This window comes from Trichomycterus rosablanca, chromosome 5, assembly GCF_030014385.1.
Source record: "Trichomycterus rosablanca isolate fTriRos1 chromosome 5, fTriRos1.hap1, whole genome shotgun sequence".
In the NCBI taxonomy this organism is placed as follows: Eukaryota; Metazoa; Chordata; class Actinopteri; order Siluriformes; family Trichomycteridae; genus Trichomycterus; species Trichomycterus rosablanca.
In genome coordinates this window covers 44,853,035-44,878,684 of record NC_085992.1, presented here as the reverse complement: position 1 = coordinate 44,878,684, position 25,650 = coordinate 44,853,035, and the positions used below count along the sequence as shown (strand labels likewise).

The following is a 25,650-nucleotide window of genomic DNA, read 5'->3' as shown; positions in this document are numbered from 1 at the left end:
CACACTCCTCAGAGCTGTTGTTTACTAACCATTTTCTGCCAGCGAGGGTGTCGAGCAACCAGCAGAGGTCGTCGAGCAACCAGCAGAGGTCACCAAAGTGCACTGGGAAATTGAGCATATCCTAATTGGGACAATGCAAAAACAACTTGGATTTATGTGCCATGATAAATGTTTATTTATTCAGTTTACCGTTATATTAAATCAAACAATATGATTGATGAAAATACCTGATGCTAATCATGCCATTATGACCGTCAGGGGTTATGTTACCTGCCGCTCCTGTATTTATAGGGATAGGGATCGCCGCAGCAGATCTAATTCACATTCCAGACTTGGTGTAGTTTCTACACTAGATGCCTTTCGTAAATCAACCATCCTATTATTATCTGTGCTTTGGACCGGAACTGAGAGCACACTGACAACTGCACCTCCCAACAGCCAGACTGTTTCAGCCAGTGTAACCATTTTAAACTTGATTTCTTTTTATTTTCCTACAGAGTCTTCATTGTCTGAGAGTGTATCTCTGACCCCTGATGAAGTATCTCTGGGCAGTAACGAATCCGTTTCCTCTCAGTCCTCCACGGCATCAATCTCAGAAACTCCACCTGAAAAGACTAAGAATCCTTTTTGTGACACTCCAACCTGCACCGGCTTACAGAACTCTGGGTAAGTGATGCTCACCTCTACTAGAGACCCTCACAGAGTATCGCCCTAGAAAGGGGAATTTGACATGTGACCTGGAATAGCAGCCATTAGTAAAGTTGTTTCATGACTATCTAGAAGTGAGAGAAATTATTCACTTTAAAGAACCCTTCACAACAGTCATTATTGAAATGGCAGCAGCCAGTGGGGGATGTGGGGCCATTGTGGCTTAACGGTTAAGGTACAGGACTATTGATCAGAAGGTTCAGGAATTTATATAGATATATTATATAGATATATTTTCCTAAATATTCAAAAATAATAATAAAAAAAAATACAGTGGTACCTTGAAACTCAACATCAATTGGTTCTGGGACTGGCATTGAGTTTTAAAGGCATTTCAAGGAGTTTCAAGGTATTTGTTCCCATAAGGATGTTTGGGAAACCTGTTAATGCATTCCATGGTCCCGTGGAACTGCATATATTTTGAGCTAATGTAAAATAACGGGGTTGTTTTTGACACTTATACACTGAAAATAACACAAATATAATAAAAACACTGAAATAAAAAGCTGATTCTTACAATTTCTCAGAACCCCGAGCTGTAACACAAGTTTAAAAGTGAAACAGGAGGAACATCCAGCTAAACACAGATAAATGTGGAGCTTTCAGAGTGGATTTGATGGTTATCCCACACAAATGCAGTTTCGTCTCATATGCACACTTTGATGACGTTTTACAACACCGCTCAAGCCGAGCGCAGAGCAAAGCGACTGTTCATTGTTCATTTGAAATTAAATAAAGACATTTTTTTTAAAACAAACTGAACACGTTGAGTTTAAGGGAAACATCGAGTTTAAGGGTACAAATTTCTCGACAAAGGAATTTGAGTTTAGGGGACGTTCAGTTACAAGGTACCACTGTAGATTGAATGCTCCCAACACATCTCATTTAACCTGTCAGTTAAATAACAGCTTACTGGATGTTATATAATTTGGATGGATATAATTTGGATGCCCTAGTGGGGATTAGTGTGTTACATGGTCTCGTCTCCGGACAGTGTGGGATTTGTTCTGTTTCTCGTTTTCCTTTTCAGGAATTTTTAGTTTTGCAGTTCTTCTCTGTGTGCTCGGGGCGCTGCCCAAATGTGAATGCAGATGTGCAAATCAATGCTCTTGGGTTATACTGGTGAATTCAGCTCAGCTGCCGTGCTGCAGGAAAAAATTCTGCCCGCAGCCCTGTCTTACCCCACTTCAAGAAAATCTGACTTTTCTTTATATCGCAATTATTTTTTTATTTATTTTATTTATTTTTTGTTTATGCCTTTTCTCCCCTTTTTCTCCTGACTTTTAGCGTGTCCAGTTTGCATCATGCTTCCTCTCCACCAATGCCGATCCCTGCTTTGATTGAGGAGAACGAAGCTAACCCACGGCCCCTCCGACACGTAGGCAGCAGCTGTATGCATTTTTTCACCTGCACTAGGCGAGTGCTAATGCGGATCAGCCCTGTGTATGGAGAGACACACCCTGATCAATGCACTCATTCCATCAATCAGCCAGCAGAGGTCGTAGTTGCATCAGTAACGAGGAGATCCTATCTGGCTTACTACTACGCCATCCCTATATAAACAACAAGCCAGCCGTTGTTCATGTGGCCGCTCAGCCCTGCCGGATGGCAGAGCTGAGATTTGATACGATGTATTCGAGATCCCAGCTCCGGTGTGCTAGCCAGCGTGTGTTTTTACCGCTGCGCCACCTGAGCGGCATATCACATTTTTTTTTATTTAATGAAACATGCAGTGATTTGGTCTGACTTTTACTCAGATCAGTGTGTTTCATAAGGACGTTTCAGGTCTGGAATTGATAACGCTGCCAGAAACGCTGCCAGATTTCTGTTCACACAGATGCCTCTGTAATTATTAGAGTTGAATATTTATTGTGTATTTGATCATTTCATTTATTATGTTCTCTCTCTCTCTCTCTCTGCATCATTCCTTACTTGGCTCGGTGGCGTGATCACAGAAGGACGAGGCTTTGCTTATGTAATAATCTGCTCGCTCCGTCTCTCTCTCCTGCTCTGAGCGTATCTCTCTCGCCCTCGCTCTGCTTTTCTCATGCTGTGTCGTTAGAGCAGGAAGTGGCACAGTGGATTGCAGTGAATCCTGCTCAGTGTGTTGGTGCAGGGGACAGGTGGCCTCGTTCCTCACCCTGTAAACACACCAAGCGCTGCTCTTCTACATACGATGTGTGGCCAAAAGTATGTTGACACCTTGTCATTGGACATTTGATTTCAAACCATGTTTTTATGGACCTCACTTTGTGTGCAGGGGCACAGGAACGGGTCTTCCCCAAATTGCTGCCACACAGCCAACATAAAGCCATTTATGTAACTGGTTTAGATAACCAATTATATAAACCAATTATATAATTGGTTTATGCACTTCTTAGCAATTGGTGTGTTGGGCCAACTGGGAACTCTAACGATCCAATAATGGCATCTAGGGAAAATCAGTGCACAAATTGTCTGTAAACGGAGCTAAAATTGGCCCACAGACCTTCGATAATCCTTCACAGTTTTAAACCAGGCAACTTGTATGTACAACACAAGCAAACAGCCTCCCAAACCTCAGTAAACCCTTTTAACTGAATGTTCTAGAAAGAAAAATAATGTTACTACAGTGCTCGGGCTGTACAGGGGTAAGTTACTGAAGCCTTGCAATAAATTGGCGCTGTCCAGTGTATTCCTCTTTTGTTCCCAGTGTTTCCCAGTGGAATTGGACCCACTGTGACCCTAACCAGGATAAAGCGTTTGATAAATGAAATTAAAAAAGTGTTTCTTCAGTTTCTCTGGTCACTGATGGATTCACATTTTAACATCCTCCATAAATGTTAAATGGAATTCAAGTTAGAAGATCTAATATACTCTTCCTCTTAGTTTCTTTTAATCCCCTTTTTTTCAACAAATTTAGTCATTTCCGATTCCCTATTGCAGTTCTTCTGCCGTTTGGACCACCCCACAGACTAGCACTCACCCTCTCTGCTTTTGTGCAGTGTATGGCTGGTATGAAGATTCTCACAGAGAACACACTGTCTGTGTATATTCAAGGGTAGTTGTAGTCCAGTGGTTGAAGTACTGGACTAGTAATCAAAAGGTCACTGGTTCAACCCAAACAACTGCCATTGTTGGGCCCTTGAGCTAGGCTCTCAACGCTCAATTGCTTAGATAATATACTGTCACAGTACTCTTAGTCGCTTTGGATAAAAGTGTCTGCTAAATGCTGAAAATGTAAACGTGTATTTCTCCATTATGTTGACCAGACAGCAGAGGTCATATTTGCAGCGGCAATGAGGAACAACCATGTCTAACCTTCCTCCCTCAGACACTACAGACTGTTTCTGTTGGGTCCCTCAGTCAGCTGGTAGCAGCACTGAGATCTGAACTCGAAAGCTCATCCTCTTTGCAGAGACGAGATTAGGAACGAGTTTATCAGAGGGACGGCACAGGTAGGGAGGTGAGATTGAGATGGGTTGAGCATGTGCAGATGAGGGATGAGAGTTCTGTTATGAGAAGGGTGCTGAGGAGGAGGTTAATGGCCAAAGAGGAGGTGAGGGAGGACATGCAGGTGGTTGATGTGTCAGAGGAGGATGTTCAGTATGGGGCAGGATAGAGACGAATGATCCACTGTGGCGACCCTAACAGGGACATCCAAAACAAGAAGAAAAAGAGGATTATTTTGGTGCAGTTCAGTGCTTATTGTTTACTGTTCTTCTGACACATTTTTATTATAAATAGTCTGAGAGCAGGTTAAGAAATCTTGTTGTGCACATGTCCGTAGAAGTGATCACTGATTGATTGATGCTTAAGGTATGTATGGACGAGTGAAACCTGTTGCATCGTTCCAGTAGTTTGTAGAAACGTGTGCTGGAAGCGTTAGCTACAAAAAAAACATAAACGTGTCCTTTTCCTGGTCCCTATTAAAGACACTCCTTATTCCATTTCCTTCACACCATTATTGCATTATAACCCCTGTATAGCCATTATAGCCTATCTCCTGTTTATAACACACTTGTTCAGAATTAGCAGCAAGACATTTGTGTTTTCGGTCTTCTTTTATTGGCTCTTGAATCTTCATAATAATCCAGACTGAGGGGTGAGATACGTTCTTCCAGCAGGGCTGCTATTTCAGTGCCTCCAAAGGAGAGGCAATTTTCCTCACGTTGGCTTAGTTGTAATTGTAAAAAGCAATTGAAGGTAAAACCATTTTCCCCTTTGGCTCGGTCGGTTGCCACGGTAACCCTATTGGATTTTTCTTGTTTGTGTTAATTTCTGACTTCCAGCTCGAGCTGCAGCGAGGCTCCGATTCATGGATGTTTGCGTGCGAAGTGGAACGGAGTAGTGCATTATTTTTACAAGTGTATCAGCTGATGCTCAAAGGTTCATGGATGGAACCAGGCTGAAGTTTATTGTGCAATTTATTCTCAGGCTTTTTTTTCTGCATAGCAAATTTTAAGTCCAGCGCAATATAATGCTCGCTTGACTGTGAACAGTGTCACCCAATTTTCAGCAGCATCAAATTTAAGGCAGAACTGTGCTTTTGTGGTTCCTGGTTAATGTTTATGTGGGTTAGTGTCAAAGACAATCAGAAATTGATTTTAATAGTAATAATAATCACATTTTGCATGATATCTAACTAAACTACTACATACTAAATGACAAGCAAGCTATTTTGTCAATTATTAATTAACAAACTGTTTGCCAAGAGGGATGTTACTGTTAATTAGCAACAATGGATCAACAAAATGATAGAGATATAGGTAAAAAAGAAATGACTCTTAGATGTGTGTGTGTGTGTGTGTGAGAGAGAGAGAGAGAGAGAGAGAGAGAGAGAGAGAGAGAGAAATGGGGTGATTTATGACTCTGCAGCAGGGGGTTTGAGTGCTCAGCTGCTGCACATCAGCATGGAGCTTCAACTGCGCTGTAGTGCACCAAATTTACTTATTAACCTTTCAAAGACACACACAACTATTTTTGTTATTGTTAAATATCTAGACACTTTGTACTTTTAATTGTGCACAAATATGTAGGCATTTAAAAACACAATAAAATGCTAAACAAAACTGATAGGGAAAGAAAAAATCGGGGTTTATAATGTAGTACTTTGTTGCAAAGCCGTCGTCAGCAGTTACAGCTTTAGGATGTCTATGGTACAAAAGACTGAGCTTTTTCTTATATTTTGGCTCATTCCTGTTTCCAGTTAGTCCTCAATTTTCCAAGGTCCCTCTGTTGGTTTCAGTTTCAGAATTCTTTGTAAATTATTACTGGAATTGACATAAGGAATTTAGCCAGGCCATTCTCACACCGTCACCTTTTCATGAACCAAACTTGGGTTATTTTGGCGTTATTTTTGGGGATTTAGATGGTTTGGGCATGTGCAGAGGAGGGATGAGAGTTCATTAGGGGGAAATGATGCTTAGTAGGAAAAGAAGGCCAAAAGAGGGTGTACAGGACAAGGCAATGATCAACTGTGATGACCCCTAAGGGTAGCAGCCGAAATAAGAAGTTTGGGGTTGGTGTCCACATTTAGTCCAGTACATTCACTCCATTTTCCCCCATGATGCTCCCACCTTCATTGGGTGTTTAGTGATTATGAGATCATGTACAAAATCATATATATATTATCCCCACCTGTGTGTGTGTGTGTGTGTGTGTGTGTGTGTGTGTGTGTGTGTGTGTGTGTGTGTGTGTCTGTCGATCAGCCATAACATTTAAACCACCTCCTTGTTTCTACACGCACTGTCCATTTTGTCAGCTCCACTTATCATATAGAAGCACTTTGTAGTTCTACAATTACTGACTGTAGTCCATCTATTAGCCTGCTTTCACCCTGTTCTTTAATGATCGGAACCCTTACAGGACCACCACAGGAGGTAGTTTTAATGTTATGGCTGATTGGTGTATATACATACTTTTTTGGCATTTGGCAGACGCTCGTTCCACCACTTGGGTGCTGGTACAAAAAAGAGCCTTGATGCGTGTCTTCCCTGAGTTCAGTGTGAAGGATCAAGACTAGTGGCTCGGTGGTTGCATGGTACAGAGCAGGGTTTTATGAGTTCTCTGAGGTAGCTTGAGGCTGATCCATTTTTGGCTTTGTAGGCGAGCATCAGTGTTTTAAACTGAATGTGAACAGCTATTGGAAGCCAGTAAAGAGAAAACAGCAGTGGGGTGATGTGGCAGCATTTAGGTTGGTTGAAAAGCTGCATTTTTTTCTGAGTTGCGGGGGTTTAATAGTGGACATGGGAGCACCTGCCAGGAGGGAGTTGCAGTAGTCCAGCCGAAAGATTAAAAGTGACTGCACAAGAATCAGGGTGGCTTCAATAGAAAGAAATAGCCAAAGCTTCTTAATGTTGTGAAGGAGTAACCGGCGTGATCTTGTCATGTTGGCTACATGAGGAGAGAATGATGGTTACCCAGGACAACACAGAGATTTTGTACATTATCAGATGGCTTAATCTGGGAGTTATTAAAAGAGGCGACTGGGTCCAGGAATGAGTGTAGAGTATCATAGACCTCTGTCTTACATTTACGTTTTCGGCATTTAGTGGATGCTTTTATCCAAAGCGATTTACAATTGTCACTGTATGCAGTCTAAGCAAGAGGGTTGAGGGTCTTGCTCAAGGGCCCAACAGTGGCAACCTGGCAGTGGTGGGACTTGAACTGGCACCTTTTGATTACTAGTCCAGTACCTTAACCACTAAGGTACAACTGTCTTGTTGGGATATGGAGTGGAGTGGGGACCCATATAAATACATTTTAAAAAGGGATGTCCAAAAAGTTAATGTCAACATACTTTTTGGCCCTATAATGTAAATCAACTCTAATCAAAATGTCGAATAGTTTCACTCTGGCACTACGTCACTGTCACTCACTCACTTTCTCTTACACTCTTGTGCAGAAACAAAAGATGAAGTTTCACTAACTCCCCCCACAATGCATCTGTTGTGTTTGTCTCTGACAGTGAATTAATGAAGGACGGCGTCAGATATTAAACTCAGTGAGAGATTGATTTCTCAAAACAGCTTTACTGAATAAGCTGATTATATAATCGCACCACCTCAGGCTAATAAAACATCATAGTTCACTTCAATGCAACAGAAAACTTTTTATCATTTAGCAGCTGCTACAAAACAGCGTGCGCGACGTAGCCAAAAGTTTCTGTACACCCAGGCAACAGAACATAACATCTAACACCATGACTAGTAACTATCAGAACCAATTTTTCTACCTCTGACTCGCATCTTAAATGGAAATTTCTACTAGCCGTATGCCCTAATTCCTTCTAAATATTAAGTTCAGGTGTTTCAGACACACCTAATGCTAAGGTGTATAAAATAAATATAAACACAACTAATACTAATAATTTTAGCTTATTAGCTCTGTGTGTGTGTGTGTGTCCTAGTGAATTTTGCCACCTTTTCGTTTGTCTGACCTTGCGTGATTGCTTGCCAGATCTTTATTATTATTTATTTACTTTTGGACTACCTTTTTTATTTGCTGGTCCATAACAGGTCACAATAGAGTCCAGCATCCAAATCCATAAAACATAATAAGTAATAACATTGACTCACCTGTGCAAAAGTGTTTGGACTGTTTGCATTTTTTTCTCTTTATGCATTAGTTTACTGCGGTTAGTAGTGTGGTTAGTAGTGGTATGGGGGGGGGGGGGTTGGATCAGAAAACAGCCTATGTTGCATTTTGTTAAACCTGTGTAAGCCTCTGGGCTCAGATGGATTGCACATGCTCAGTGTTTTATGGCCTCGTGTCTATTGGCAACAGTTTGAGAAAAAGCTCTTCAGGTGCTCCTCCACTTAAGATGGGGTTCCGTTCCAATAACCCCATCGTAGCCTAACCTAAGCCTAGTCTACTCAACCTAAAGTCTCAAACCGGTAATCATCAATCTGTAAAATTTCCCAATATTTGAACCTTAAACCTTTAATATAGCTCTGTGAATATTTGGGAAGCTTCATGATTATAATAGCAGTTTACAATAATTATTAAAACATAAAAAATGATTGTTTTAATCATGGTTTCCTGATGCATAATCAACATGCAGTAACATGCATTATCTTATGTGTCGGTATTGTACTCACCCATAAATGTCTTTAAAGAATGCACACTTCGCCAAGGATATATTGTGAAAGGTTAAAAGTAACACTAATTGTCATCAATACGTTCTTCCTCTATTCATGATTCAATTAAAACTGCGTCACGCTTCACATCCCTTTCTCCCAAACATGCGCGAGATATTGAAGTCGCATAGCACTGAATGACGATTTCTTAAAAAATATATCCAGTGCAGATTGGACTGTATGTTTCTTTGCTTTCATTATAAATGCGTTTATAACAAGCAATGGCATCCTGAATTTGTCTCTGAACTTCTGCAGATCCTTCGTAGTTTACATCCATATCACGGTGGCTTAGTGGGTAGCAATGTCGCCTCCATCCCCAGGTGGGGCGGTCCGGGTCCTTTCTGTGTAGAGTTTGCATGTTCTCCCCATGTCTGCGTGGGTTTCCTCTAGGTGCTCCGGTTTCCACCCACAGTCCAAAGACATGCAGTGAGGTGAACTGGTCAACCTTTTTTTTAACTTTTATTTTTATATATTTTATTTATGCATTTTCTCCCCTTTTTCTCCCTTTTTTTAGCTCGTCCAATTGCTCGATTGCATCATGCTTCCTCTCCACCAATGCCGATCCCTGCTCTGATTGAGAAGAACGAAGCTAACCCACACCCCCTCCGACACGTGGGCAGCATGCCGTATGCATCTTATCACCTACACTTTGACGAGTGCAGTGCAGCTCAGCATTGTGTACAGAGAGACACACCCTGAGAGCACTCTTTTCTCATGTCTGTGCAGGCGCCATCAATCAGCCAGCAGAGGTCGTAATTGCACCAGTCATGGAAGAGAGACCCCATCCGGCTTAGTCATGCCCATATCTGAACAACAGGCCAATCGTTGTTCATGTGATTCGAGATCCCAGCTCTGGTTCCAGCGTGTGTTTTTACCGCTGCGCCACCTGAGCGGCCCCCGAACTCTCAACCTTTTAATTGATAGCCCAAAGCCCTACCCTTTAAGCTACCACTATCCCTATTTATCAATGTTCTGGCCACGAAGAGAAACAAACAACTCTTGCTCAGGTTGTGAAATAGGATAGCCAACAAGCTCACGGTCAGGTGTCTACATACTTCTGCACAAACGCTGTATCCTTTGGAAGAATTCTGCAACAGTTTGAGAAAACTGGTGCAGTAGTACAGACTTGTAGACTCTGAGAAGGTGCAGTTTAGATCCTGCGCTGACTCGTGAAGGCCCCTCACAGTACGCGTGTAACAGAGCGCAGAAGAGTCGGAGCCGGGTGAGAGTTTAATGTGACCGGCGGTAGCGAGTGAGGTGTTAATGAAGATTTGTTGCAGGCAGGGGTGTAATTGTTCTACCGCGTTTCTCGTGTGTGAAAAGCAGCTCACGTCGTGATTGTTATTTCTCGGAGTGTGTTGATACACGGTCAGGGCTGTGATGCTGCAGAGCCTCCAGACTTTTACACTAACTGTGTTTCTGAGAGGAAGTCTGGCTCACTGCAAGCCACACGCTCCACGTGGGAGGAATAATTATCAGCTGTGTGTGTGTGTGTGTGTGTGTGTGTGTGCGTGTGTGTGGGTTTGTAAATTTAGTGTCCTAGTAAATTGTGCCACCTTTTCGTCTGTCTGACCTTGCAAGATTGCTTGCCAGATTATGATTATTATTATTATTATTATTTTGGACAACGTTGGATTGGAATGGTGCTTCTTAACCGTTTTATTTACTGTTCCATGCTTAGACTGTTCACATTTCTTTTTCTTTTTTTGTTCTTTATGCATTAGTTTACTGTGGTTAGTAGTGTGGTTAGTAGTGGTATGGGGGATGTGTGGATTAGAAAACACTCTATGTTGCATTTTGTTAAACCTGTGTAAGCCTCTGGGCTCAGATGAACTGCACATGCTCAGTTCTGCCATTTTTCTGTTGTCTTTTATCGTCTCAGTGTTTCACGGCCTCGTGTCAGTGACCTGAGGTGAATAAAGCAATTGGAACTTTGTTCATGGCTCATCTGTAACAGAACTGCTGAAGTTTCTGTTGTTCTTCTGTACACGATCTTGTTTAACCCTGGGCGATGGAGACATGCATCGACTGGCTTGGTAATACAGATTTTGTTTTTTACAGATTGTGCTCAGGCATGGCATCATGGATGAACTCCCCGTCCCTATTGTCTGACCCCAAAACTTCAGAAACTGATGAAGCAGCTGGAGGAGAAAACGTAGAGAAACCTGCTGAAAGGTACCTAGCCCTCATTTTTTATATTACTACTATTATTACTACTACTATTAATAATAGTAATAGTAATAATAATAACAACAATAATATTGATTGTAACATAATAATAAAAATAATAATATAACAACAACAATTAATAATAATAAAAAAACCAATTAGAAATAATAGAAATAAAAAAATAAAACAATTACTAAGTATTAAATAAAAAATAATAATTTGAAGGATTATATAAATAATAGTGGCATTAAAATATTTTTGTGATGGTAACAATAATAATAAATTATAAATAATAATAAGTAATACAAATATTATTAAAAATAATAATATAAAAATTATTAAATAATAATTAAATAGTAATAATAGAAATAATAAAAGTAAAACAATTGTAACAATAATAATAATAATAAATAACTATATTACAACAATAATAACAATAATTTAAAGAATAACAGTAATAATAGTATTAAAAATAATTGTAATAATAACAATAATAATAAAAATATAAATAATAAGGATTATAATAATAATATTATTATTATATTAGTAATAATAAGTAATACAAATAATAATCTTTAATAAAAATAATAATAACTAAAAATATTAATAATACAAATAGAACAATTGTTATAATAAAAACAATAATAATAAAAATACTAACAATAATCATTTGAAAAATAATACAAATAATAATAATATTAAAAATAATAATCATTTTAATAATAATAATAATACTAATGAAACTTGATTGGGTGGGACAGTGTTGTATTATGCTATCCCGCTTCCACTGAGATCCCAGTTCGAATCTCAGCTGTGCTAACAAACACTGCTAAAAAACATCATACACACACGATTGGCTTTGTGAGAAGGATGGCCGAAGAACTTAAATGGAATATTTCTGCCTTGCACCCAGTATTGTCTGCTGGAAGTGGACCCGCCTTGACTTTGACCAAGATAAACCAATTGATGAAAATGAAAAATAAATGTATAATATTATTAATAATATTAATAATAATAATAATAGTAGGTGGTGTGTGTCTGTGTGTGTCTGTGTGTGTGTGTGTGTGTGTGTGTGTACGTATCCCGCTTGCATCTTACATTTCCATGGATCAGACATTCTTATTTAGGGTAACTTAAGCTTCTACTGAAGGGGCAAGTAGAAAACTGACCTTAGTAACGAGTAAATGTGCCTCTTGTGTTGCTGTCTGTTTAAACTTTTTGCTTTTATGTTATTAACAAAGTTGCTCTCAGTCAGAATTCTGATTCATCACACATCTTTGATTGTGTTAAAGTCAGGGTTTTAAATCTGGACAGTAACCTGACAGTAGTAAATGAGTGACGTGTATGGTTTGTTAATGTGTGTTTAAAGTAAATGCTTGCACGTTTTCATCAGTGCTACTTGTAGTTGTGGGAGAGGTGGCGTCCTATGACAATGTTATCAAGCTTTTCAGTACAAGCCATTCTGATGACAATGTTGAGGGACTTACACTCTCAGACTTTGCCTGTGGAGTCTCTCTCCTCGCTCTCTTCTCCTTTTCCGGCTTAGACATACAAACATCCACATTCCCTTTACCAGTGATAAAGACACACACTCACACACACATACACACACAAGTAATCACAATGATCTATATTTACTTTGGAAAAAAGCCACATTAAATGATACTTGATGACAGTTGGATGAATTACTCTGTTTATCATCCTTTAATGCTCGTCTACATTCGTGACCCAAAAGAACCTTCACAAATTTTGAGTCCATTCAGAAGTTGGCTGTTAAAACTAAGATCTTATTTGCACCTCTCTTGCTGTTAAGCTGGAGAAGTTTTCCTCAACAAATTCTTGGAAAACTTTTGTGTAAATCTGTCTGTGTGCTGGGTTCTGGCCCACTGTAAACACATTGCTGTTGCTCCGAGGCGATGAGTAAAATATTTATCAGGTTTCCAGCTAGGAGCAACAATCCTGTCCACTTTTCACACACTCGAAGAAACTAAAACACACGTGGGGTTCCTAAAGCCAACTTAAAATTTAGTCCTGAACCTACTATGGCAATCTGAGAGCCATGCGTCCTAAATAATCTGTGTCTGTCCTTTTACTTCATTCTGAACTGGTTTAGTTTGGTGGCCTGTGGTAGCTCAGTGGTAAGGGCTTAGGACTATGCATCACAAGGTTGAAAGTTTAAATCTCAAGCAAGCCAGACAGGTTTCTGTCTGATGTGTAGCATGTTGTTCTGGTATGAGTGTATCAGGTGCAGCATTGTTGTTGGGATTTTAAAACGCATTTTAAACTAATAAAAAAAAAAATGCCAGTAGCTCTAGTTTTTAGCTACCTACAATCAGTGCTAACAGGGTATGTGATCCTAATAAAGTGTATTATTATTATTATTTTTTGCTAGTTATAACTTTAGTTCAATTTAATTTTGTGTATATATGATCTGTGTAAATCCTGTTCATTCAAATTATTCTCTTGGCCACCCAAGGAGGAGTCTGGTTCCTCTCAAGGTTTCTTCTTTTAATTTTTAGGGAGTTTTTTTCTTGCCGCTTGGCTTGCTTAAAAGGGGTTTTTGGTTTGTCAGTCCTGGATTCTGTAAAGCAGCGCTCCCCAACCTTGCTTGCACCACGATCCGGTTTCATATAAAATAAAATTCTACGGCCCGGTGGGGGCGGGAAGATTCAAAATAGAATAATTATACTTCTCACAAACGAGCTTTTTCGCTGCAACGAGACGCTGCTTCCACCTGGGGGTGATATGAGATGATAAACACCCATGTGTTGGAAATTGAAGCACTGTTTTCATTGGTGATGTAGCGATCTCTAATTTATTATTCTTTCTGTGCGGCCCGGTAATAAATGACCCATGGACCGGTACTGGTCCGCGGCCCAGTGGTTGAGGACCACTGCTGTAAAGTTCCTTTGAGACAATGTCCATTGTAAAAAGCGCTATACAAATAAATTTGACTTGACTTGTTACACCTGATGCACTTGTTCCAGAACAAAACTACCATTATGTCATTACCATATTGTTCTTTTGGTTGAGAATTGGGGTACAGCGGGGTGACGGAGTATAACAGGAGGATAGCAGGATTTTGTTAATACTGCCATGTCACAATTATTCAACCCCTACATAAAATTACTGATCTTAAAACCCCACTCTAATACCTGCCGACTACCAGTTTCTATTAAATGTATGACTATAGCACTACCAAAGACTATGACAAAAATCTTTAACCAAGCTAAAATAAAAGCAATCTTTACTTTCTTGGAAAAATTGGTATAAAAGAGCGCATTTAAAGAACAACATACAGCAAGGATGATAGACCTAGACTGACGTGAGACTCTGTTCAGTCCTTTGCAGTTTCTTCACACCTAACTTCTCAAATACTTAAACTAGAGTACTTAAACTAGTTATGTAGAGAAATAGATGAGCTACAGTCAGTAATTGTAGTACTATAATATAGAATGCTTCTATATGGTAAGTGGAGCTGATCAAATGGACAGTGAGTGTAGAAACAAGGTGGTTTTAATGTTATGGCTGATCGGTGTATAAGCAGTTATGAGTGTGGCTGAAAGTCCTTAATGCAGTTATAGAGAGGGGTGGCCACATACTTTTGGCCATATAGTGTACTTTCTTTCGAGGCACTGTAAAATGCACAAATGTTGAATGTCTTATCTATTCCCAGCTTTCTAAGAGCTCGTGATTAAAGAGGGATGAACTTTCTTTTTCACAAAGGTGTTGCTTGAGTTCATCACTCATCTCCTGGCTGTATTTATTCAGGCTCTGCCTGCTGTCTGCGGACAGAGGAAACTTTGGGGGAAAAAAATATCTTTTCCAGTGATTCTCTCCACTTTCCAAAACTCCTCCCTCCTTCCCTCCCTCACTCCTTCCCTCCCTCACTCATTCTGACTGAAGAGCGGTTGCCAGATTGAAAAGCCGTGTCCTAATCCTCGTTTTCTTGAGAAAGGCGAGCGAGGCACTAACTGATTGCCTCCATTTTTCAGTGTCACGCTGAAGAAAGCCAAGGCCGTGTTCCCCTGCGAAGCCGAGCATGACTCCGAACTCTCCTTCCAGGTCGGCGCAATCTTCCACGCCGGTAAGTGCCAGCGTTATCGCCAGAGCCGTCCGCTCAGCCGAAGCCGTCAGGATATTGGATTCAGCGGCAGCCAGAATCTGATCTCATTACTTCACGTAAGAGGGGAGGAGGGTAGAGAGGGGGCGGGAGGGGCAGAGAAAGGAGGACGAGTCCTGCTGAATCAGTCCACAGAGGACCAGGCAAATTTATAATCATGCAGAGGAAGGAAATGAGCTTTCTGGCTCGAACCGGCACAGCTATTGTTTTTATTCTTTATCATGGGAGCTCTCTTACTGACAAATGGTGCAGAAGTGTCAGCGCTCGAAAACCTTATAAACTTTATTTACTTCTTCATTTTCAGTAACAGCTTCATTCTGATCAGGGTGGCTGTGCTATTAGGGCCACCTAAAAACTTTGCGCAGGGCAGGAATGCACCATTAACATCAACAATTCATTTGCTGCAGGGCATTACACAGTCATACAATTTCTTTAGCTAAATCAAGAAGCTGGGCGGTACGGTGACTCAGTGGGTAGCACTGTTGCCTCACAGCAGGAAGGTCTTGGGTTCGATTCCAAGGTGGAGCAGTCCGGGTCCCTTCTGTGTGTAGTTTGCATGTTCTTCCCTTTCCTCCAGGAGCTCCGGTTTCCTCCCACAGTCCAAAGACATGCGAGTGAGGTGAATTGGAGACACAAAGCCAGTGATTACCTGTCATGTTATGAATGTAGCCAAAGTGTGTAAAACATAATGTTAAAATCCTAATAAAATAAATAAATACTTAAAATAAATCGATAAATGCTGGTGTGCTAGCGGAATATCCCGCTGCGCCACCTGGGGGAAAAATCTATTTATTTAATCCCAAAGGTGTTTGGAGGGGTCGAGCTCAGAAAACCTCAAACACCAAACCAGTCTATCCATATCTAAACGTGTGTTATTTATTCTCACAGGTGGATGGATATTAGTTCCTTCAGAAATGGGCACCTACACAGGCAATGATTAGCTTGTCCGGTGGGTTGGATGCCTGAGGGGATTCCTCATAACTGACACAATTGTGAACTCTCTTGGCTGATTGATGGTGCCTGCACAGAGATGGGGAATAATGGAGAGCAGTGCGTGACCCTCCAGTATGTAGGCAGTATGTAACCTAACGTTTAAGGTACTGAATCAGTAATCAGAAGGTTGCTGATTCAAGCCCCACCAATGCCATGTTGCTGCTGTTGGGCCCTTGAGCGAAGCCCTTAACCCTCAATTGCTTAGACTGTATACTGTCATAGTACTGTAAGTCGATTTGGATAAAGGCGTCTGCTAAAAGCCAAAAATGTAATTGTAAATGATCCACATATGAACTCGTCTCTTGCAGGTGGAAAGATGCAGTTGGGCTACTGCACACATGTCGGAGCGGGGCGTGTGTTAGTCACGACTCTCCTCGGTCAGAGTGGAGGTCAATACCAGTAAAGAGGAAGCGAAAAGCATTTGAGTAATTGAATCTGACTACATTGGGAGTAAAATTGGGGGGAAAAATGAAATGTAATGGAAACTAGCATCAGAATTTGGGAACTTGAACTTACACGCAAACAGTGACCACTACACATTATTTACAAATACAATATCCAAACAGTCCTACACTGTATTCAATTTTCATTTCTACATACATTTATGCGGCCATAAATAAATAAAAGAAAGTAAATACACATACACAAGCCCCCGACTTAAATCTTTGTAATACAAACTTGGCCACATCTCCAGTGTCCCAGTATAATAATTGGTGATCAGAGGGTAAATCAAAGTTCCTAGCTTCTCTTTATTATTCTTTCAAAGAATATTTTAGAGAATCTATCACCAGTATAGTAAAAACAGTTCAGATGTAGCTTTAATTAATCTGACTGTACTTATCTTTGTACTGTGAGAGAAAACCAGAGCACCTGGAAGAAACCCACACAGAATGGGGAGAACATGCAAACTCCACACAGAAAGGACCCGGACCTCTCCACCTGGGAATTAAACCCAGTACCTTCTTGCTGTCAGGCAATAGTGCTACCCACCATGGCACCCCCTCCCCCCCTTCCCGATGAAACAGTTGTGAATTTTTTAAACATTACCCAACAGCAGTCCACTCAGGTGGCACAGCGGTAAAAACGCACGCTGCAACCAGACTGGGATCTCGAATACATCGTATCGAATCTCAGCTCTACCTTGCCGCCTGAAGCCTGAGTGGCCACATGAACAACAAATGGCCGGTTGTTCAGAGGGGCGGGACTAAGCCGTATATGGGTCTCTCTCTGTCAGAATGGTGCAATTACGACCTCTGCTGGCTGATTAGAGGTGCCTGCACAGAGATGGGGAAGGAGTGCTCTTAGGGTGTGTCTCTCCGTACACAACGCTAGGTGGCACAACACTCGTCAATGTGTGGGTGATGAGATGCATGCGGCTTGCTGCCCACGTGTCGGAGGGGGCGTGGGTTAGCTTTGATCTCCTCGATCAGAGCACGGATCGGCATAGGCAGAGAGGAAGCACGATGCAATTGGGCAATTGGACGTGCTAAAGGGGGGAGAAAAAGGGAGAAAATGCATTAAAAAAACCATTACCCAACAGCAGTATATGTACAAAGCCATGTTTATTTTTTGCAGTGACCGAGTCTCGAGAGCCCGGCTGGCTGGAAGGAGAGCTGGAGGGTAAACGAGGGTTAATCCCTCAGAACTACGTGGAAATGCTGTAACACTCGGACAAACGGAAAAGTAAAAGAGAAAAACGACAGTTTCTATACATGGTATCCATGGTGTGGCCCGACCTCTTCTTTAGATTACTTTTACGCTCTCCGTCTGTGCCACGAGTCGCCCGGTGCGGGTTTTATCCAAAGCTTGATTAAGTGGCTTACATTTCAACAAACATTGTTTTTCTTGTCTTAGCATATAAAAGTTAATATAATCTTGAGTATGTATTGTACATATGAACTGTTGGGGTGAGTGGATTGATGTTTTTTTGAGTGTGTATGTGTGTTTTAACTGAACAGGTTGGCTCTTTGCATGAGTTTATAATGTACTTTATATTATTTAATAGATCTAGTTGATTTCATTGCCTGTTAAATGTGTGTTTGAGCTAAATGTATGACGACAGCAAAAAAAGTGAAAGCACTCTTCCGTTATATTGACGTTGACGTTTTGTTTAAGTAAACCTGAAGTGCTGGGCCATAAAGTCACTACGAGCTGTTTGACAAATCCATATGGAGCAATTATATTTGTTTTAATTTTATATGTACTGTAAATGTTAATGCAGTAAACGGCACCTATATCGTCCAAATGAAAGTATAAATAATAATAAAATATTTTAAGATCACCTGAACAGTATTGATAAGTCTTTATGTCACGTATTTCATTATTCTAGCATCCAAAGTTTAAAGTTTGTTCTTTATTTACCGACGATGTGCACCAGTGGTGTAATTAAAGACTGATTTATTCACATCTGTACACATTTCAGCTTTGCTTTTTATCCTGTAGGTTCTCCTGTCGAATGATGTTAAATAAATAAAGGATGTTTATTCTTTGTGTTCTGTAGTCTTGTAGTTGCTTGTACGTTCAAGTATGTCATTCATTATTCAAAGCTGAACACAACTCAGACTCTCATGCAGGAAACTGATGTACAAGTGAAGTCAAAAGCCTCCATACAGTTATGAGGGACATCTGCATCATGCAGTCTTTGAATATCAGTGATTTCTCTTTTTCCGTGACTGGATGAATGAAGCACACAAACAGTTTCATTAGTTCTGTAATGTTGTATTATTTTGGTACATGATTTTCTAATTCCTTTTGAGTGATTGGACTGTGCTACAGCGGGTGTTTTTTTTGTGCCAAAGTAAAAACTGAGAGCGCTTTTCCAATGTTGAGACAAAAAAGCCAAACTGTCACCTTACACTAGAAAAATATTTGTCCAGATTAAAGTTTGGCTTTTTCTTGTATTTTTGTTATATTAAAAAAAAAAAGCTCAAATCAATCATTTAGTGACAGAAAAGAACTGTTGCTGAAATGGTTGACCCCCAAGTCACCCAAAAAAAATGGGTGGTTCCACTCTTATTGTGTCCCAACTTGCAGAACGTCATCCACTTTTATGTTTTACCTCTTCCCCGGAATCACTGGTGTAATGCAGTAACACCAATACAGGACACCAACAGGGCCTCGACAACCCTCCCCCCCTTTCCCCCAGATATAGCCAATCATGTCTGTATGTAGATTCCTGCCTGGCTGATAGCAGTGCTATTCAAACCCTGAATCTTAGCAGTAGTGGGTTAGTGTAATTTACCGCTGTGCCACCCAAGTGCAGTTGAAATGCATGTACACCGATTAGGCATAACATTATGACCACCTCCTTGTTTCTACACTCACTGTCCATTTTATCAGCTCCACTTACCATATAGAAGCACTTTGTAGTTCTACAATAACTGACTGTAGTCCATCTGTTTCTCTACATACCTTTTAACCTGCTTTCACCCTGTTCTTCAATGTTCAGGACCCCCACAGGTATTGGTGTGTTAGTGTGTGTTGTGCTGGTATAAGTGGATCAAACACAGCAGCGCTGCTGGAGTTTTTAAATACCGTGTCCATTCACTGTCCACTCTATTAGACACTCCCACCTAGTTGGTCCACCTTGTAGATGTAAAGTCAGAGACGATCGCTCATCTACTGCTGCTGTTTGAGTTGGTCATCTTGTAGACCTTCATCAGTGGTCACAGGACGCTGCCCACGGGGCGCTGTTGGCTGGATATATTTTTGGTTGGTGGACTATTCTCAGTCCAGCAGAGACAGTGAGGTGTTTAAAAACTCCAGCAGTGCTGCTGTGTCTGATCCACTCATACCAGCACAACACACACTAACACACCACCACCAGGTCAGTGTCACTGCAGTGCTGAGAATGATCCACCACCTAAATAATACCTGCTCTGTAGTGGTCCTGTGGGGGTCCTGACCATTGAAGAACAGGGTGAAAGCAGGCTAAAAAAGTATGTGGAGAAACAGATGGGCTACAGTCAGTAATTGTAGAACTACAAAGTGCTTCTATATGGTAAGTGGAGCTGATAAAATGGACAGTGAGTGTAGAAACAATGAGGTGGTTTTAATGTTATGTCTGATCTGTGTATATTCTTTTCTTTTCATCATCAGGTTTTATTACTGCTTTATCCTGGTCAGGGGTGGCACAGTGGCTTGTTGGGTAGCACTGCCACCTCACAGCAAGAAGCTTGTTTTTACACACCCACATTTTTATTGTCTGTCTCCGGGTAAATCGTGTACAAATAACCCTCTTACTTTGGTGTGTGTGTATGGGGAAGTGTGCGTGTTTCAAACTCAGGTGCTCTGTACGTACATTAGCATGTGACCAGTGTGTAAAGTGTGTTATGTATTATATAACTATAGCGAAGCACTTTGAGTTGTAAGCGTGCATTGATATGACTGATGATGGGACGTGGGAGAGGACTAAAAATAGGCCTCATGCCAGGGTGCCAGGCTCTTACATAATCAAATGAGCCTGAACTAATGAGGTAGGTACAGTCACACGCTCACTCGCTTCACCTCCATTCCATTCTGTACTTCATCTGCCAGGTTCGAGCTTCATCATGTCAACTTTTGCTCTTTTTTTACTCTTCATGTCTTTCTCAGTCTCTCTCGCTCTTCGTTTCCTTGTTCTGATTCCTATGATGTAATTTTTACAGCGCCATGTCGGGCCATCTGTATACCCGCCTGCTCACCCGCTCGCCAGCTTTCCTCCTCTCTCGGCCTTATCGTGCGTCTGGCTTGGAACCCGAGTCATTATTTTCATCAGCAGTCGCTCTCCAACCCTTTCCTCAGCTGAGTCTTTTATTGTCAGCCACTTTCTTGTCTGTCTGTCTGTCTGTCTGTCTGTCAGTCAGCCTGCTCCAGTTTAACATTACTGTTATATCAACCATAACATTAAAACCACCTCCTGGTTTCTACACTTACTGTCAATTTTATCAGCTCCACTTACCATATAGAAGCACTTTGTAGTTCTACAATTACTGACTGTAGTCCATCTGTTTCTCTACATACTTTTTAGCCTGCTTTCACCCTGTTCTTCAATGGTCAGGACCCCCACAGAGTAGTTATTATTGAGATGGTGGATCATTCTCAGCACTGCAGTGACAACGACATGGTGGTGGTGTGTTAGTGTGTGTTGTGCTGGTATGAGTGTACACCCCTCAGACAGGACAACAATCTATCATGGGACCTCGGCCACCACCATTCCAGCCACACCAACTTGCAGAACTACATCCATTTTCATGTTTTACCATCATTGTTTTCGCTCAGGATGGCTGTGGGTCCGGCTTTACCAGAATCGCTAGGCCGCAATGCAGTAACACACCCGGACAAGACACCAATTCGTTTAGGGGCTTCGGATACCCCCGCCCCATCCAGACAAAACCAATCATGTCTATTTGTAGAATTCCGGTTGGCTGATAGCACTGCTGGGTACTCAATCCCTGAATCCCAGCAGTTTACAAAGAGAGAATTAAGTAAAAACAACATATTGTGAAGCATAATTTTATTTACTGACCCAACTAAGTTATCAACATTAAATATTATTTAGGCATTGTCTGGTTTACTGACTGATAGCACTGTTGGGTTTTTGAACCCTGAATCCCAGCAGTAGTGGGTTAGCAGAATCACTGGCATAATGCAGTTACACCCCTCAGACAGGACACTCCATTGTGGGATCTCGGCCATGCCCATTTCAGACACAGCCAATCATGTCTGTGTGTAGATGCCTGGCTGGCCAATAGCACCGCTCGGGATACAAACCCTGGATCATTCATTTATTGTCTGTTTTGCCACCGCTTTATCCGACTAGGGTCGCTCTGGGTCTGATTCACTGGGCAAAATGCAGGAAACACCCCAGACAGGTTGCCGGTCCATTACAGGGCAAACACACACACACACACACATATATTATTTCGAGGTGGACTTTTTAGTAGATCCAATTACCCTGACTGCATGTCTTTGGATTATGGGAGGAAACCCACACAGACATACGGAAAACATGCAAACCCCACACAGAAAGAACCTGGGTGACTCCCCCTGGGATTCAAACCTAGGACCTTCTTGCTGTGAGGTGACAGTGCTACCCACAGAGCCACCTTAATCAAATCGTACCCAAATGTAATTGATAATTCAGGAGTGGCTGGTCTGCTCTGTAGAAACTGTAATGTTTTTTAGTCCCATGAAAGTCGACTCAAATAAGGATGCATGTCTAACATTTGTGTGGAAAAAATCACCTGAATGATCCCCAAATCTTTTCTACTGTAAATGAAATATGGTCAGAATAGTACTGATAAGGGCCGCTCAGGTGGCGCAGCGGTTAAAACACAAGCTGGAACCAGAGCTGGGATCTCGAATACATCGTATCGAGTCTCGGCTCTGACTGCCAACTGAGGCTGAGTGGCCACATGAACAACGGTTGGCCTGTTGTTCAGATATGGGCGGGATTAAGCCGGACTGGTGCAATTACGACCTCTGCTGGCTGATTGATGGCGCCTGCACAGAGATGCAGAGAGAGCTCTCAGGGTGTGTCTCTCCGTACACAACGCTGAGCTGCACTGCTGTCAAAGTGTAGGTGATAAAATGCATACGGCATGCTGCCCACGTGTCGGAGGGGGCGTGGGTTAGCTTCGTTCTCCTCAATCAGAGCAGGGATCGGCATTGGTGGAGAGGAAGCATGACGAAATAGGGCAATTGGATGCACTAAAAGGAAGAAAAAGGGAAGAAAATGCATAAAGAAAAAAAAAATATATATATATATATATATATATATATATATATATATATATATATATATATAAAAGAATAGTACTGATAAGAAAATAGGGAATTTATCTGGATTGTTAAATGTATTACAAAAAAACACCACAACAGCAGGTCTGCTCTGAATTACAGGCAGCTGAAACACAGATGTCAAAAACTGCTTTGCAAGAACAAAGTCTGAATAAAAATTGGCATCTTAAAGCTGAAGAAATTTGCTCAATGACAGTCTGTGGTCAGACAAAACAAAGATATATGAGGAGAAAATGGAAGGCTTTTAAACCCAACAACACTGAATCTACTGTCAAGCATGTTGGTTTATATTTACATTTAGCAGATGCTCAAATCCAGAGCGACTTACAGAAGAGCTTCTTCAGTAAACATTTCCTTACTCAAGTACAAACAGAGAGCTGTCTAAGAACACAGATCTGCTGGAACCCCGTTAGAACAAATATACTGCAAGTTTGTTTTCCGTTTAAGTGCTTTACACCCAGAGTGGTGCTGCACCGCTCTCATGACTGGCTAGCAAAATGTGTCACACACATCATACATCTTTTTTTTTTCCAGCTTATTTTGGTTCAATTGGAAATGAGATGATTTACTCACTCACTCACTGTCTTAACCACTTATCCAATTAGGGTCACGGCGGGGGATGGGGTGCTGGAGCCTATCCCAGCTTTTTCAATGGGCGCAAGGCACACAGTAACACCCTGCACAGGGCACCAGTCCATCGCAGGGCAGACACAAATACATACACACACACACACCAATTCACCTGTAGGGCAATTCAGTGTCTCCAATTAACCTGACTGCATGTTTTTGGACTGTGGGAGGAAACCGGAGCTCCCGGAGGAAAGTCACACAGACATGCAAACTCCGCACAGAAAGGACCCGGACCGCCCCGCCTGGGGATCGAACCCAGGACCTTCATGCTGTGAGGCGACCGTTCTACCCACTTAGCCACCGTGCCGCTTAATTTGATGATTCAAATGATTTAAAATGCAAACACACTATATTTATTTATGCATTTTCTCCTGGTTTAGCATGACCAATTAGTCTTCGGCTGCTGGGAATCCCTGATTGTGTTTGAGGAGGGTATATTTGCCTGCTTTATGCCCCCTCCGACACGTGCACAGTCCCTCAACCACTATTTTTTCAACCACGCCTTAGTGGATTCACACTCCTTCACTTTTGCACAGGCGCCTTAGGCTGCTAACCAGGGTCCTTGCACAGCGTTTGAAGACCCCGTCCACTTTATATTTATTTTATCTGCTGAAGGTGCTGGCAATAGTGCCCGCTAGATGGCGCCCAACTGACCAGTAGCAGAGCTGAGATTCGAACCGTGGTGCTAGAGGAATATCCCGCTGCTTCACCTGGGGGCTGACCCCACATCTGGTTTTTAATCAACCCAAGTGCTGCCACATCACTGTGTTCTCTTTAATGCCGTCCTGTACTTGCCCTGCATTTAATATAAAACAACTACACCAGTGGTGGAATAAACTTTCTCTGTCCGAACAGATGAATCTCTTGCTGTCCTCCAAAGACGACTAAGGTTCTTCATTTAATGTACCAAATATAACTGCTGGTATTTTTACCAACTGAAAACATAGGTGACATCACATTGGACACTTTGGTTTCTATTGCATTCACACCTGAAACGAATCGAACCAGATTTTATTTTAGTATGGACTAAGACCCACTGCTCGGGCGGTCATGGTTTGCATATTTGGTGCACATCAGAGTTTAAATAGAAGCATTCATACTAACTGTAACAAACCGCACTAACAGAGCAATCACACCAGGGTTTGTTTTAATCCAACCAAAGCTGACAAGTATAACACCACCTTATTTATTGCCAGCGAGTGTTTTACTCTGTGCTTGTCTGCTTTGCTTTTCCTCTCAATGTTTATTTCGCTCAGACCCAAAATCCAACATCCAACATCCAACATCAGCATTGCTGGCTGCATGTGAAGACGCACTATATTGCCAAAAGTATTCGCTCGTCTGCCTTCACACTAATATGAACTTAAGTGACATCACATTCTTAATCCACAGGTTTCCAATATTCCATCCAATATGATGTCGGCCCACCCTGTGCAGCTATAACAGCTTCAACTCTTCTGCGAAGGCTTTCCACAAAGTTTAGGAGTGTGTTTATGGGAATTTTTGACCATTCTTCCAGAAGCTCATTTGTGAGGTCAGACACTGATGTTGGACGAGAAGGCCTGGCTCACAGTCGCCGCTCTAATTCATCCCAAAGGTGTTCTATCGAGTTGAGGTCAGGACTCTGTACAGGCCAGTCAAAGTTTTCTACACCAGACTCACTCATCCATGTCTTTATGGACCTTGCTTTGTGCACTGGTGCGCAGTCATGTTGGAACAGGAAGGGGCCATCCCCAAACTGTTCCCACAAATTTGGGAGCATGAAATTGTCCAAAATCTCTTGGTATGCTGAAGCATTAAGAGTTCCTTTCACTGGAACTAAGGGGCCGAGCCCAACTCCTGAAAAACAACCCCACACCATAATCCCCCCTCCACCAAACTTTACACTTGGCACAATGCAGTCAGACAAGTACCGTTCTCCTGGCAACCACCAAACCCAGACTCGTCCATCGGATTGCCAGATGGAGAAGCGTGATTCGTCACACCAGAGAACACATCTCCACTGCTCTAGAGTCCAGTGGTGGCGTGCTTTACACCACTGCATCCAACGCTTTGCATTGCATTTGCAGCTGCTCGGTCATGGAAACCCATTCCATGAAGCTCTCTAAACACTGTTCTTGAGCTGAT

At 41.7% G+C, this 25,650-nt stretch overlaps 1 protein-coding gene across 1 annotated transcript in view; it reads left to right on the top strand.

Annotated features, from left to right (window-relative positions):
- The window catches only part of arhgap10 (Rho GTPase activating protein 10), a 135,887-nt gene extending 117,284 nt beyond the window's left edge, over positions 1 to 18,603 (top strand). Inside the window, exons 20-23 of the mRNA XM_062996220.1 lie at positions 498 to 666; positions 10,890 to 11,003; positions 14,993 to 15,084; positions 17,689 to 18,603. Of these exons, the coding sequence (XP_062852290.1) occupies positions 498 to 666; positions 10,890 to 11,003; positions 14,993 to 15,084; positions 17,689 to 17,777 (464 nt within the window). The 3' untranslated portion in view covers positions 17,778 to 18,603. The remainder of the gene's footprint in view (positions 1 to 497; positions 667 to 10,889; positions 11,004 to 14,992; positions 15,085 to 17,688) is intronic.
- The last annotated feature ends 7,047 nt before the right edge of the window (positions 18,604 to 25,650 follow it).